Below are 15,637 nucleotides of genomic sequence, written 5' to 3' on the forward strand. Positions count from 1 at the left end.
GGAGGATTATCCGAGACACCTGATGCACAAGATTTGTAACAAAAGTCTGCGGTTTCTCTGTAAATTGCTAATCTGAAAGAGACACAACAAAGCGTCCACAGCTTCAACTTCGAATGATTGAAACAAAAATAGAAAGAGCCATGAACGGTGTCCTTATCCCTGTCCAAATCTGATGTAAACAGTGTTCATAAAAACTGGGTCTGTTAAGAAAGTTTATCCAATATATCTGGATAGCAATAAAAACCGTTTCCTAGGAAACTGTAAAATCCTGTACCATGCAGCGCACAACCCAATTAAGAGGAAAGTTAGGTTGATTTCTATATTCAAGGTACAACTTTACACATTTTTTTCTCTTAACTCCTGTGATAATGTACAAGTAAAGTGGGAATGAAAATTGGCTGTTTCTGGTTGGGTTTTTTTTCCTCTTTCTCTCTCTTTCTCTCACTGTGAAATCTCCCTGTGAAGCTTCTTGGTCTGGTCTGGCTTGTATTTCTTTCTCAGTCGTGGCCTGCAGGCCAGCCATCAGACTCCCTATGCATTTTCCTCCTTCCTCTTCAGTTCCAGGCTAGTTTAATATTGTCCTTCTGCAGCCAAAGACACCACTGTCTCATGTCTTCCCATTTCTTCTAAGACTGCTGCCAGCATGCTTAGGTTCCCATCTGGGAAATTCTGAGCTTCCCAGAGATCCAGGATCACTCCAGTAGGACTTGATTTTGTTGCAAAATAATTCAAGTATCTGCAATAGAAAACAGCAAAACATGCTGAACGGTAGAATGTATAGGTTGACTGTCCAGCTGCATTCCGACCCACTATGTTTGGTCGTTGGCCTTCTAAGCATCCGGGCTCTATTTGAGAAAGCACAATCAACCAGTTGTGCCCTCTCTCTGTAACTATAGGTGGAACTTTATTGAATAAGAACCAGCCAGAAGTTGTAATTTATAAACAGGCTCCATCTCAGCCCTGAGTAAATCAGTTTAGGAGGCAAGAATGGCTATCTGTGGTCAATACCTTAATATAAGCTTTTAAGTTTTCTTTCCAGTGTTATACTGGGGTTATACTGGAGAATGGGGAAGGGCAGTCCTTTGAGCATGAAAATATATTTCCTGCTTGGTTTTATGCACTTAGAGAGTGTTTTGTCATCACACAGTACCAGCAACTAGGAAAGCCCTGAAGAAATGGGTGACCTTTGGTGGCTCCTCTTGGTGCAGGAAAAAGAAAGCTGGAGTTTGTGTCAGAAGCCTCAGTCCAGCTGTGGGATTGTGGGCAATCTTTCACTTTTCTCTCATATTCTTCATATGAAAAATGAGCACTGGCACTTCCTACCTCACAAGGTTAGTATACAGTCAGAAATAAGGACTCAACCTGGGCTTTCACTGGTGAAGAGACCTTTCTGGTGAAGAGCAACTTCTCTGAAAATCAGAGAGCTGTCCAGAGTGCTGAGAAGATAAAGGACTTGTTCAGGCTCACAAAGACACAGCGTGTTAGAGGCAGAACCTGAGCCAAGGTGTTCCTGGCTTTGAGACTGTTTATTGTACAACACTGTCTATATGTCGTGAGACTAATACTTTGTAAACTGTAAAATGTCATTGTCACAATAAGTATTATTAATATGATGAAACATAAGGATTTACCCAACTCTACTTTGAACAATGGCTAGAATATGAAGGGGGACTAATCCCTCTACTCCCTCTGTAATGATTCTAGGCATATTTGCCCAGGGCAAGTAAGTGCAGGTCCTCTTTCTATAGGAAAATAGAGCACAATGAATTGAATATAACAGAATACAACATAATCCATATTTATCTAATATATTTTACACTACGCACTGGGATAAATATAATGTTTAGAGAAGTGATGGCCCTTGATTTCATGGAGAGCAGGCTACTGAGACAGCAAGGCACCAATGAAGATAATTGTGTAAAACAATGTTATATGATGCGTACATACAAAGCAAAATGAAATATGAGATTATTAAATGGGGAAGGATTAGGGAAGGGCAGTCAGTCACTTAGTTGATAAACATTTATTAAGTACCTACTATGAGCCAGTCATTGTGCTAAGTAGTGAGAATAAAATAAAATAACTCAAGGCAGAAGACAATCCTTGACCCTAAGAAGCTTGCAATGTGATGCAAGGGATGAAAAGCATGCAAATATGAACAAACAAACTATAGATAGGATAAAGAGGAAATGATTAAAAGATAAAGAAAGAACTGGAATTAATAGGGGAGAGGAAAGGCTTCCTTTAGAAGAAGAGATATTAATTGGGGCTTAAAAGAAGCTAGAGAAGACAAGAGGTGGAGATAAGGAGGAAAAGCATTCCAGGCATGGGGGACAGTCAGAGAACATATCCAGAGCAGCTGAGAGATGGAGGGTCTTCTTCCTAGAACAGCCAAGAGGCCAGTGTCACTGGATTAAAGGGTATGTGTTGGGGATTAAAGTGTTGGAAAACTGGAAAGATAGAATGGGGCTAGGTTAATAAGGGTTTTGAATGTTAAATAGATTTTGTATTTGACTCTGGAGGTGATAGTGGGCCACTGAAGTTTATTGAATAAGGGAGTGACATGGTCATACCTATGCTTTAGGAAAATCTCTTAAGTTGAGAATTGGAGGATGGATTGTAGTGGGCAGACTCACCCATAGACTATTAGTGTAAGAGGAGAGGAGGGCATATTTGAGACATGCTGCAAAGGTGAAATCAACAAGCTTTGGCAATAGATTGACTATGGGGGGGTATGAGATAGTGAAGAGTCAAAGATGATACCTAGTTTGTGAACCTGAGAAACCGAGAGGATGGTGTTGTCTTCAATATTAATAGAGAAAACAGAAGGATGTCTACTTGACATCCAGTTTGAGATATCTGAAAAGCAGTTGGTGATGCAAGACTGGAGGCCAGCAGAAAGGTTAAGGCAGGATAGATATTTGAGAATCATTCACGTAAAGATGACAGTTCAATCCATGGAAGCTGATGAGATTATCCAAATGAAGAGGTGTAGAGGGAGAAGAGAAAAGAGCTTGAGATAGAATTCTGTGGGATACCTTTGGTTAGAGGGACATGACCTGGAGGAGAATTCAGGAAAGGAGACTGAGAAGGAACCATGTGAGAGGTAGGAGGAGAATCAGGAGAGAATGATGTCCTAAAAACCTAGAAAGAAGAGAATGCCAAGGATAATAGAGTGATCAGTTGTCAAAGACTGCAGGGAGGTCAAGGGAAATAAGAACTGAGAAAAGGCCATTGGATTTGGCAAATAAGAGATTGTTGTTAACTTTGGAGAGGTGGTCAGAAAAATAAGGCCAGAATTTGGGTATACAGAAGGGCATGAGGTGACAGAAAGTAGAGGCATTCATTACAGAGGGTCATTTCACGGAATTTTGATACAAAGGGTAGAAGAGACACAAGACTAGTTAGCAAGGATGGACAGATCAAGTGAGGAAGTGAGGATTTTTTGAGGATATGAGAGACATGAACATGTTTGTAGGCAGTAGGGAAGGAGCCAGGAGTCAGGGAGAGATTAAAAATAAGTAAAAGACTGGGGACAACAGAAGGGCCAACCTGTTGGAGGAGACAGGATGAAATGAGATTGTTTGTGCAGATTAGTCTCAGGTGAAGGAGGTGATAGTGGCAGAAGGCATATGAGTGATAAGGAATGAAGAAGAGGGACCTCACAGCCAATAACCTCAAATTTTACTATAAAATATGACTCAAGTTTCTCAACTGAGAGGTTGGGTTTAGGGAATGCTATGGAAGGTTTGAAGAGGGATGAGAGTCAGGCACAGCTGACTGAACAATAACAACAAAGGTTTGGAAAAGCTTCTGTGGAGACTGGAGAGTGAGTTTAAGGGAGGATTGCTTTACGGGTCCAAAGGCTTGGGTGAAGTTGTACAATATATATTTGGAGCAGACAATCAGAAGAGTTGTGTGATTTTCTCCGCTTTCCTTCAAAAAAATTTGTAAAGGGGTGAAGGAAGTAATGGGGGGAGTGATCCAAAACCAAGGCTTGGCAGGGCATAATCAGTTACATGATAAGGGGGTTAGGGACCAAAGAGGGACAATGTAGAGGTGAACTGGTTCACCAACGGGTCAAGATGGAGAAAAGAGAGTAGTTAGCATAGGGGTTGATGGCCTGGGAGAGAGCTAAGCCTGAAGGATTCAGGGATTGAAGATTGTGATGTTGATGAAGGGCAGGTTTTGGCAAAGGGACGAAGACAGAAGATGAAAAACCAATAAATAATTTTAGACAAGGGGTTTTTGAAATTCTTGCACTTGGAGGTATTATATTTCTAGGTAATGACAAGATAAGTGAAGGGTATGGTTCTCTTTGTTTGTGGCTGAAGTAGGCTGGAGGAATAGGTGATGGAAAATGAGCAGGTGGAGAAATTGAATGATTAGGGGGTCTGAGGGAGTGTCTATTTATATATACACATATAGATAGATTATATATACTTGGATATAGAGATAGACAGAGACAGAGATAGATGAATAGATATTTCTTGAAGAGGCAACTTTTGATAAAGGAAGGTTTTGAAGACTGAGTAGTGATTCAACAGTCAGAGAAGGTGTGGAGGGAGGGACTTTCCAGGAAAAGGAAGTGTGTGAGGCAAAACACATCCTTAGTTGTCTCACTGAAAAACTGCCTCCTCTCTAGGAGTTGCTGAATGCGTGGTTGTGCCTACCTATCCAGTTTCAGTTTGTGGGCTAGCATCCTCCAGTCATGCCCTCTGGTCTGTGGGGCATCAAGGCTACTGCAGAGCTTCTGCCGAATAGGGAGTGGGATGCTGAAAGCATTGGGTCCTGTGATGGTAGTGATGGTACTTGCTGGGTCCAGCAGGGGAAAGTCGATGCCAGTGGGTTCCTGTATTTCAGTAGAGAAAACAACATAGCATTATTACTGGGGAAACAAAGGCAATCAATATTTAATCAATGCGTAAGTGTGAGGTTCAACACAATGTAGGTTCAAAAAATAAATGACGAAGAGGATACGAAAAGTTTGGTTAGTTGGAGGGGAGTAATATAGGATGTTAAATTAATTTAATATCAATCTGTATCAATAGAGATATAATGTCCAGAGGAATAACTTCATGTATTTGTCCTGGTCAGACTATATCTAGAATGTTTTCAGTTATAGGCAATGCATTTTAGAAATAATACTGACAAACTGCAAAGCATCCGGAGGATGACGAATGACAATGTAGAGACTAAAAACCAGGCAGATGGAAGATGAGGTAAAGGAAGTAGGAAGTTTAGTGGAAGGATGGAAGGCGTGAGGTGGGGACATGACAGCCAGTCATACATCCGAAGGGCTCTTTGTCATGTGGTGTTGGTATTAGCAGCAAAGAATGGAAATTGTAGAAAGATCAATTGAAGTTTAAGGTAAGAAAATGATTGTGAACAATTAGAATCACTGTGGGCTTGGAATCATTGGAGATCTTCAAGCAGAAGGTAAATGACCATTTGCGAGGGATATTATAGAAAATTTCTTTTGATTTGGACTAGATAACCTTGGCCTCTAATTCAATATGTGTTTTCTTGAGGAAAATAAGTGATGAATGATAGTCACCTACTATTTAATAAGTGGCTACTATGTTCCAGACGCAGGGCTAAGCAAAGTATTTTCTTTAGTCAGGAATTGCTTAAGAGTTGCATTCAGATCTCGCCACTGACACACACTGACTGTGCTTGTGGGTACTTGACTTCAATTCTTAGTGTCCTTTAGTCTAATCTCTAAGACTACAATTTCACAGAGAAGGTACCGGCCTGCCTTGGTAAAAGGATTTTTCTCATCTGGGAGCACCCTATGTCAATGTTTCTTCATCAGAATTATAGTTATTCCTTCCACATCATGACTTTCCCTATTGCAGTTTTAATATATTGCAGGTTGGCATAAGAAATAAAATGGGAAATGTGGGGGAGTTTTGAGGAAGCCAGAGATGACAAGCAAAGGTCAGCAGACAACACAGAAAAAGTTTAGAAACTCAGATATTCATAAAATATATGTATAATATTGTATAACATCAACATGTTTTATCTTTTAATACCATAATAATTTAGACTTCTTCTCTGGTACGGAGAGCCAAAAATTTTATGTGAATTTTCCAGATCATAGGAATGCCATGCCCTTAATGCCTGTGATGTGGAAAGGATACCTGTATTTAGGCAGTAACTTTGCACAGTCTGTGGATTTATTGGTTCTTATAGAAAATAATTCTAGATAGAAAGCTCTGGAACAGCCCAAATACTGTTTTCCAAAGTGGTCCTTCAGGAATGAGAAGGAAAAGAGGCCACAGTAACGCTTTTAAAGAGTCAGATTTCAAGGGGAAGGGCCGCACCAGCACCCTGAGAAAGAACAGAGCTGACATTTAACTGCTAGAAGTCAGATCTGGTGGAGAATGTCTGACGAGGAGAAAACCAGAGGGGAAATGGCAGGATAGGTCACCCCTTGTACCCCGACTTGGCTGCAGCTGAATGAAATGCTTGACATTTGCTTTCCTGGCTCTTTCCCTTCCCCCAGGTGCTTCCCCTTGCCTGAAAGGCTGTCCCCTCCTCACTTTCCTTTTGTGGAATCCCTGGCTTCCTTCCAAACTCACTTTGGTTGCTACCTCTACCTGGGACCTTTGTGATCCTCCCCTCCCCTACTTTCTCTCACTTACAATTACTTTGGATTATTCTGGATTAATTTACTTTTGTACAAGTTTATTCCCAACAACCCCAGATACCCTGTAGAAAGTAAGTTACTTGAGAGCAGTCTTCTTTGTTTTGGTCTTTACGTCTCTATCCCTAGCACTTAACCTAGTATCTGACAGTTAGGAGAGTTGGGGAAGGGGGGCTGAACTTGAGGTTTCTTTAGTACAGCAGACTTTCTGATAAGGAAATCCCAACTCCCCATACAGGTCATAACCTTCCTTGAAACTTAGAGTCTCTAACTGATGCCCAGAACACTGAGAGATTGGGAATTGCCCAGGGTCCCCCATCCAGTTTGTGTCAAAGGTGGAACTTGACCCCAGGTCTTTTCAGCTCGCTATCAACTAAACCTAGCTGCCTATAATAGTAGGACAGCCAGTATGCACTTAATAATGTTTTCTGAACTGGATTGAACCATAGGAACCATATGAGAAGGTAGCAGATTGGAGGAAAAGCAATATAGCATTTGGAGCTAGAAGGAATGAATTTCCATTTTGACTCTGCTATTGAATATATGTGTAACTTGGGGGCAAGTCACTTCCCTTTCTTCAAACTGAGTTTTTTCATCTGTAATACTAGTGGATTGACTTAGATGACCAAAATCCCATATGATTCAAATTGTGTTAAAATAAGCCTGAATTTTTTTCTTTGGGGAAGCAGAAAACATAGGAGATCACTTTTAGAAAAGAACGAATGAGTCGATAAAGGTGCAAATCTAGTTTCTACCAGTGAAACCATACATTGATCCTTTAAGTAGATCCAGCCCCCAAAAGAGCATCAGTGAAAATTCTGACTCTCCTCTGCAGGAGAAAACAGGAGCCAATCTAGTCATTACATCTATGGATCAAGAAGGGAAAGCAAATGTTGTCTGGAAACTATTAAAGAAATATAAGAAAATCAATTGAATCGACTTTAAAGTGGGTAAGTCCTGGGTGTTCAACATTAGTTGCTGGAGGAAAAATAAGACAGATTCATGTCCAGCAGCAGACAAACCTAGGACATAGTTAATGGTGTGCTACTAAGGCTATTCTGTGACACTCTCCCTGCCAGCACCTTCAGAGCAGGTCTGGACCAGAGGTAGCAGCAGCCACCAAGGGTATTCTGAGTTATTCCCTGCAGTGGGAATTGAAGGAGCCACTGGGTCTAGTGTTGACTTTGCAAAACTGAGCTTCATTTGTAAAGCTTTAGCCAACACTCTGTTTTGCTGGTTATAGACTCATGCTGTGTAGTGGCCACTTTGCTGCATGGAGGGCAATTTAGAGGAAAACTAATTTTTGCAATAATATTCAGAGTAGTATTGGCTCTAGTCACAGTACACAGATTCTTGACCCCAAATCTGGCACATTCTCTGTCCAAGGACCATTGGTTTTGTTTTTTTTGTTTTAAAGCTCCAACACAACTGGGATTTTAATATTTCAACATGTCAGAATCGTTACATAGGAGATTAGGAAGATGATACTGATACGGATGTACATTAGTGAATGCTTCATTCCAGACAGGTCTCTTCATTTCCCTGTTCTTTTTCTGATAACTACCTGCAGATCACACCTCCTTTATACTTTAGTCAAAAGTCATCATCTGATGGCCAATGTGGTGTGGAACTTCTCTATACTCAGCTAGCCTAGTTCTTGAAAAGGGTGGGGGAGCATCTCCAGTTATTATGATCTATATCTTGTCACTGGACCCAGATGGCTCCAGAAGAGAAAGTCAGGCTGGTGACCTTGTACAGTCCTTCCTCCCTTAAATCCAATTCACTTGCAAGTCATGGCACCATCTTCCTGATGTCATGGTCCTCTTCAAGAACAAAGAACAAATGAAAACAGGAACAATTTCTTGAATGACAAATAAATAGCTTATCACAGAGCTCACATCCAAAGCCTTTCTACCTTGTAGGGTCTGTTAAACTTTGATTCATTGTCATAGCCTTTGAGAATCCAAGATCACCACCATACCATAAGGAATCAATGAATGAATCCATTCATTAAATAGTTGGCATTTATACAGCAATGTTAAGGTTTATCCTTACTATATCCCCTATTATTGTCCTCATTTTACATATGAGAAAACTGAGGCTGAGAGAGGTCAAGTGACTTGCCTTGGGTTACACATCTTAGAACTCAGATCTTTCTGTCTCTAGGTCTGGTGCTCTATTCATTGTACCACTCATCTACCTCTTATTGAGCACCTAAGCTATGACAGAAGGTCAAGGACTTAGTTGACACAGTTCCTAAGTAAGAGTAGAAAAAAATCATAAGTCCATGTAAGTATAAGGATTCAATTCTTTTGCTTTTTAGTTCTAATATTAGTAGCAAGGCAGGGCATCCTTCCTGGTCTCAATACTGATACAGCAGTGGTTATTGATAGCACAATGTACTTGAGTTTTATTAGAGATGGTCATTACTTCTTCCATTTATTTGGTAGGTAAAATTAGAGACTATCTAAATCCAGCACTTATTACAATAATTGTTTATGATTGTGGTTGTACCATCTGTCTTTGATGTTATGCTTTCCCTAGATGAATATATAATTTTACACCCAATAAATATCCAACCAGATGTTATGGGTAATAACTTCGATTCTCAGGACTCTGCAGAATCAGTAACTTTCCAGGGCCATCTCTATATTGCCCTAAAGTTATTCAGAAGTCACAGTCCTGGATGCTCACTCCCTAGGCTTTATGAGAATGATAAGTGCAGACAGAACAAGGGTTGAAATAGAGGCAGTGCAGAACATAAATATAATTTCACATCCTCTAATTTTCCCGTAAAGGTTCTACATGGATAGGTAGATCAGACAAACAGCAGAGGCTGAAAGTGAAAAGGACACCAACATATGGAACTATTCTTATCTATGAGACCATGGAACTGACTATTGAATTCAAATTTGCCTGGCACAGTCTTGACCCTCCAATGCTGCTTTATTTATAGGGCACTTAGAGGCACCAACTTATATTTATATGTTGCCCCTTTTGAAACTAGTTAAGAGTATTTACATGGAACTGAATATATTTTTACGAAAATGAAATGGCTGATTATGTATGCTGGAGTTCTCTCTCAATCACTAGTTTGTGCTGTCAGATCATTGACTTGGGAGGGCAAAAGTCAAAAATCAATATGAGATTAGAAGAAAAAACAAAAAGGAGCAGCCAAGGCATGTAGAGTAGAGAGTTCCATTCATAGCATTGCAGACTTAGAAGGTCCAAAGTTTCCTTTCAGGACTTCTATTAACGGTCATTTAGTGCTATCCATACTCTCTACAGTTGTCTGACAAACTGACTTCTAGCTTGCCTTGAAGACCTCCAAAGACAAGGTTGTGTGGGGTCAGGGAGGGAGCTACCACCTCCAGAAGCAACCCTTTTGTGGAGCTCAAATCCTTAGGAAGTTTGTACTTACATCAATTCTAATTGATACATCAGTTCTAATCTATTCATTCTAATTTCTTTGCACCTCCACTGTTACTCCTAGTTATACTCCTGGTGTCCAAGAGAACAAGTCTAATCCCTCTTCCAGATAACACCCTTTTAAGTACATGAAGGTAAGCAGAAGATTCCTCCACACTCTCCTGCACTACAATCTTTTCTTCTCCATGTTCAAGATCCTTAGTTCCTTCACCTGATCTTTCTATGATGTTAACTTGAGGTCTTACCGCACTCTGGTTGCCATCTTTTGGATTCTTGCTAGCATATATTGATAAGCCTCCTAAAACATGGTGTCCAGAACTGACCACAATGCTTCAGACATGGGAGATAGCATTTGGAAAATTGCATAGTGGTTTCCGTTACCACCCCCGCACCCCAGCTTCTCTGCAAATGCAGACCAATCCTTTTAACACTGTTGATCTTTCGGTGACATTATATGATTACAAATCTTGGAATACCATAGTCTATAAAGAATTGAAATTGTAGTTGACCCAAAGGGCAATGGAAAGATGGGTAGCAGATAATACAAATAAGCTGCAATGAAAGATTATAAACTAGAATAAGTGTAAGCAATTGCATCACAATGATGTATGAACAGAAAAGGAGATGGGGCTGATAACAAGTTGATAGTGATATGCCTTGTTGGCTTTACTGCTACTCATTTAATGTGAAGAAATCTATATAAAGGAACCCTATATACTGCCTATACACCAGTGAGAGGTTTGTGGGAAGACATGGACATGGTGCATATGGTAAGAAGGAGCGCCTGAATGGGTGGCCATCTGCCCTGTTGAATGGAGTGTTCCAATTCATGAGATCATATATTCAGGGAAATAGTAGAAATTTTTCTGGAAAATGTTTTTATTCTTTCTTTCATAGAGTAAAACAGCAGAATAAGTAGATTTGGTGACACAAAAAAGTGACACTGTTTAGTTCATACAGATGGTTTATATTTTTGTTTGGTATAGAGCCTAGATATGAGATTAGAAGAAATGGCAAAAAGGAGCAGCCAAGGCATATGGAGCAGAGAGTTCCATCTCTAGCACTGTAGAGTTGGAAGGTCTTAAGATTCCTTTCAGGACTTCTATTCATGGTCACTTAGTGCAACCCATACTCTCTCTACAGGAGGGAGCAGTGTGAATCCTGGGGCAATGAGAAGGAAAATAGTATAAGAGTCTGTGGACTAAGCATCCTCTTTTAGTTAGTTGAGATGCCAGTCTTTAGAATGATCCACATAAGCACATACTTCCTGAATATGGGCAAAAGTTACCTTTGCACAAATTAGTTATTCCTATGTGATATGGTGGAAAATGTCCTGTATTTGTGGTCAGTTTATCTTGGTTCAAAACCCAAGTCTCCTGCTTACTATACTTGTAAATTTGACCAACCAGCCCCAGAGACCACAGTTGCATCTTTTGTAAAATAAGAGTAACATTGGCTACATTATCTCTAATGTCCCTCCAAGCAGATATTTCTATAATGATGTTTCACCTCTTTTGGATGCAGGAGGAGGGCTGGAAGTCTTGATGGAAAAATAGATCATTGAGATACAAACAAAAGGGACTGCATGTAGACAAGCAGACATACTAAATTTCCTATTTCTTCCTATTCTGGTCCACCATTCAATTTGGGTACTGAGAACAGAGAAAGACATACACACTGCAGGGGACACTAAAGCTGCTGCCTGCCATGTGGCCACTCGACAGCTGGCTTTGGGAAGAGGACTTCTTGGGTTGCCAACTTGAACTGGCATCACCCATCACCTGTGGTGATGGGGAACAGAGGGATGGAGAGTTGAGATCCAGGCCTGCAGCAGAGATGCAAGCTGCCAACTAAGATTGTGGGGAACATGATTGCCAAGGGGAATTCCAGAGTTTTGGGATCTGCCAGCTATCATGGAACATGGAGGAGAAGTAAAGTGGGGACAGGGATCAACTTTTCCCTCTATAGTCTATAGTCTAGCCTATAGGATTGTCCTTTCTCTCCTGAAGGTCTATCCAGGATTAGAGTTCAGGAAGCATGCGCGCGCACACACACACACACACACACACACACACACACACACACACACACACACACACACACACACCCACGGAAGCACACATATTCACATAATACCTATATTTCTACCCTTATCACCCTCTTCCCCAATCCAAGGAACTGAAGAGGATTTGCAGGAATTGATTAGATGGAATATAGACATGAGATTTATATCTTTTCTCTTTCTCTTCATAGAATACTTAGTTGAGATAAGTTAGGAAATTTCCCAGATCATTCAATCCACTCATCTTACATTTGAGGAAAGTTAGCCTCAGGGAGATTAAATGACTTGACCAAGGTCACCCAGGCAGTAAGTATCTGAGGTGGGATTCAAACCCAGATTCTCTGACCCCAGAGCCAGTGCTGTTTCCACTGTGAGAGTTTAGATGAATCATAGAACTGTTCCTATAATTTTTCAACAAATTGGACGATTATTTTATTTACCTCTAGATAAATATTGCATTTAGAACTAGTACCCACTATGTCCAAGGAGCACATGTGGATGTTGGAGCAGTAAGAAGGAAAATAGTGTAAGAGTCTGTGGACTAATATTCCTCTTTTAGTTAGTTGAGATATGGAAGTCTTTAGGGAGGTCCAAATAGCACACGGAAAAGGAGAAGGCTAGATAAATTCCGTTGAAACCAGCTGACTGTTGTCTAGCTGGTGGATAAATGACACATTATACTCCCTTGATGGTTAATTAATTAACTCATTAATTGAGTGACAACCTGTTTGCTATAGGTTTATGGAAACCAAGTTGATTATGCCTGTGTGACAATAAGAGTTGACTGGGACAACCACCAAGTACACACACAGCCCATACCACTGTTGTGCTAAGAGGAACATAAACCAAACTTTTTGGCACAATGGTGAAACCTAGGGCTTCCCATGTGTACATGCACAAAAGAAATTAGTTATACTTTTATTCGTAAAGTCTTGTCTCCTGGTAAATGTGTCTTAGGTAATATCAAGCATGGCAGTAGGGGTAGGAGCAGGGGAGAGCTGGCTTCAGCATGGCTTCCCTGACCCTCTCTAGGAATGTCCATTCAGTTTTCTGAACTTCAGTTCCCTCACCTGTAAAATGAGAATTCTCCCTCCCTCACAGGTTGGTGGTAAAGAAAAAAGGCTTTTAAAACTTAAAACAACATAGAAATGCAAATAAACATAATGATAATTTTTATTTTCTACGAAATGATATTATTCTTAAGGTTGGCTCTTGCTGTTAAAACTGTTTAAGTCATTTCTGGAGTACCTGGGGGGCTGGGTCAGAAGGGATGGGCCGAACCTTTCTCTTTCCTTCCCTTGGCCCGAACTTCTTAACTCATCTCTCCTCCCCTCTTTTTCTCCTTTCTCATTGGGCCCTTTGCTAATTCATTGTCTAGGTTTTTTCTCAACATGTTGATCATATCGCTACCCTTTGGGTAGAACGATCACACTATTTAACATCTACAGTTTCTACACTCTCAATCTTCCAGTGAACGAGAGGCCAGGGGCAAAGATGTGCTCAAATGGATTTTCCAAGAAGATGAACGGGTGAGGAACATGGATGAGGGCTTGTAGTGCATGAAAGAGCATACAAATCCTTGGGTTGTAGAGTAAAGGGCTAGACCCTCCAGCTGGAGGGCAGTAAGGTCCAGAGGCAGTGTGGTTCAGTAGAAAGAGCCCCAATTAAAGTCCAAGGCCTTTGGCACGGATCCCACTTGTTCCATATGTGTGGACTTGGGCAAATCACTCCCCACCCCTGTCTGAGCCTCAGTTTTCTTATCTGTAAAATAAGGTGATTGGCCTAGATGACCCCTTAGCCTCTTTCCAGCTCTGGATATATGATCCTATGGACTTTTGTAATGTGGGATGGACATGTGTATAATTAAGTTTTGTCAGGAAAAACTGGAGATAATGACGCTGAGCTAATAAACACAAACAGGAAAACCAAACATCAGTTTGACTGTACAAAATGTTAATTGCATTCTTTTTTTGCAAGTGACCTACCAAATGGTCTAATTACCTTGCAGCAAAACAGTGACAATACATGTCATCAAATGTGTATCAAATTATGCTTATTCTAAGTTGTATTTGATTATATTATGTGTGTTCGGTCCCTAGTTCATTGTCCATGTGATGTAATTGGCTGCTCACTATGTGATGGTCCTAACTCAGCTCTATAAACTAGTTGATAGCAAATGGGCAGTTATGGAGCAGGATTTTATTTTATGGACTTCCTAATTCATCTTTCTCCTCTGGTGCACAGAATGGGCTCCACAGGAGAACAGTGTGATGGGCTTCTTTCTTGTCTCCCGTTCCAGTCACAAAAGATGCCCATTTTCTATTTCTACAGCCTTTCTGACTTTTTTCTGTTGACATGATTAAAGAAGACACACGGAAGCAACAGGTGATACCGCCTGCCTGCTCTGGGCATTCTAAGACACTTCCTATAGACAACATAGCTTAGTCACCAAAGCAGCTGCTGTTGAGCTTGCAGAGGCCAGATTTTGTTGCTAATGAAGGAGAGGCATGACTTTCCTACCAAAAGGCCAGAAGGAGACCCCAGAGTGGCCCTCATGTCATGGTGAGATGCTGTGGGGCATAGATCCCTGACGCATGTCTACTGATTACAGTTAGAGAACAATATTGTTCAAAGGATGATAGATCTAAAATTGGAAGGAATTTTGAAGGTCATCTTGTTCAACCCTTTTCTTTTACAGGTGAATAAACTGCAGTCTTTTACAGATAAATAAACATATAGGCCAAGGGATTTGCTCACAATCATTGTTCAGGGAACCCCCTCCACAATTCATTTTGGTTAGACTTAGCAAAGTGAATTGTCCCAACATTGGAATCATCTATTTTTTCTTTGGTAAAGGATTTCAGGGTTCACTTCAAGAAAAATATACTAAGTGATCTCCAAGATCCCTCTACTTGTAGATGAAGAGTCATAAACTACAGTAAAGACAGCACTATCCTGGGAATCCTGGCTTTTGAATTTGGTGTTCAGTCCACCTGCCAACTATCTGTGTGATGCTGGGCAAGAGCCCTGTTTAGAAGAAAAAAAGGGTGAGCACAACTGCCATCCATTTGTTTGGCATTGAAAGCATACGTATGATTTAAATATGTTCTTAGAAGCTCCCATGAGCATTAGGATTTTGGAAATCCTAAAAGTCAGTTTTTTTTTTAATCAGGGTTTGACATCATAGCTACAACAACAACTCTTCTATAAATCCCCAGATTGCATTCAAATAACTCATACAATAGCTAGATTCAAACCACTGACCCAGAAGCAAGAAGCAGTGCCCCATATAATCCCCCTGAGTCATCTACAACTTGGCCTTTTTTCCCTTCCTTTAAATTTGTCCACTTTCCTTGGATAAAACGTCATTTGACTTTCTGAACAGCTGCTCTATCTGGAGGGAAGTCTCTGTGTCAAGTTTGCAAAAGAAATAGTGTTCTTGATACACTAAAGCAAGAAAGATAATTCTTAAGTTATGACTATACTAGTCAAAGCTG

General features: G+C 40.5%; 1 protein-coding gene across 2 annotated transcripts in view; it reads right to left on the minus strand.

Annotated features, from left to right (window-relative positions):
- Positions 1–201: 201 nt before the first annotated feature.
- The window catches only part of UNC5C (unc-5 netrin receptor C), a 396,611-nt gene continuing 381,175 nt past the window's right edge, over positions 202–15,637 (minus strand). Inside the window, exons 16-17 of one of the 2 annotated variants that reach the window (XM_072622972.1) lie at positions 4,674–4,852; positions 202–736 (exon numbers count right to left, since the gene is read on the minus strand). In XM_072622972.1, coding sequence (XP_072479073.1) covers positions 571–736; positions 4,674–4,852 — 345 coding nt within the window. In that variant the 3' untranslated portion in view covers positions 202–570. The remainder of the gene's footprint in view (positions 737–4,673; positions 4,853–15,637) is intronic. The other variant, XM_072622971.1, reaches the window with a different exon arrangement.

Source organism: Notamacropus eugenii, chromosome 7 (genome assembly GCF_028372415.1).
Source record: "Notamacropus eugenii isolate mMacEug1 chromosome 7, mMacEug1.pri_v2, whole genome shotgun sequence".
Classification (NCBI taxonomy): domain Eukaryota; kingdom Metazoa; phylum Chordata; class Mammalia; order Diprotodontia; family Macropodidae; genus Notamacropus; species Notamacropus eugenii.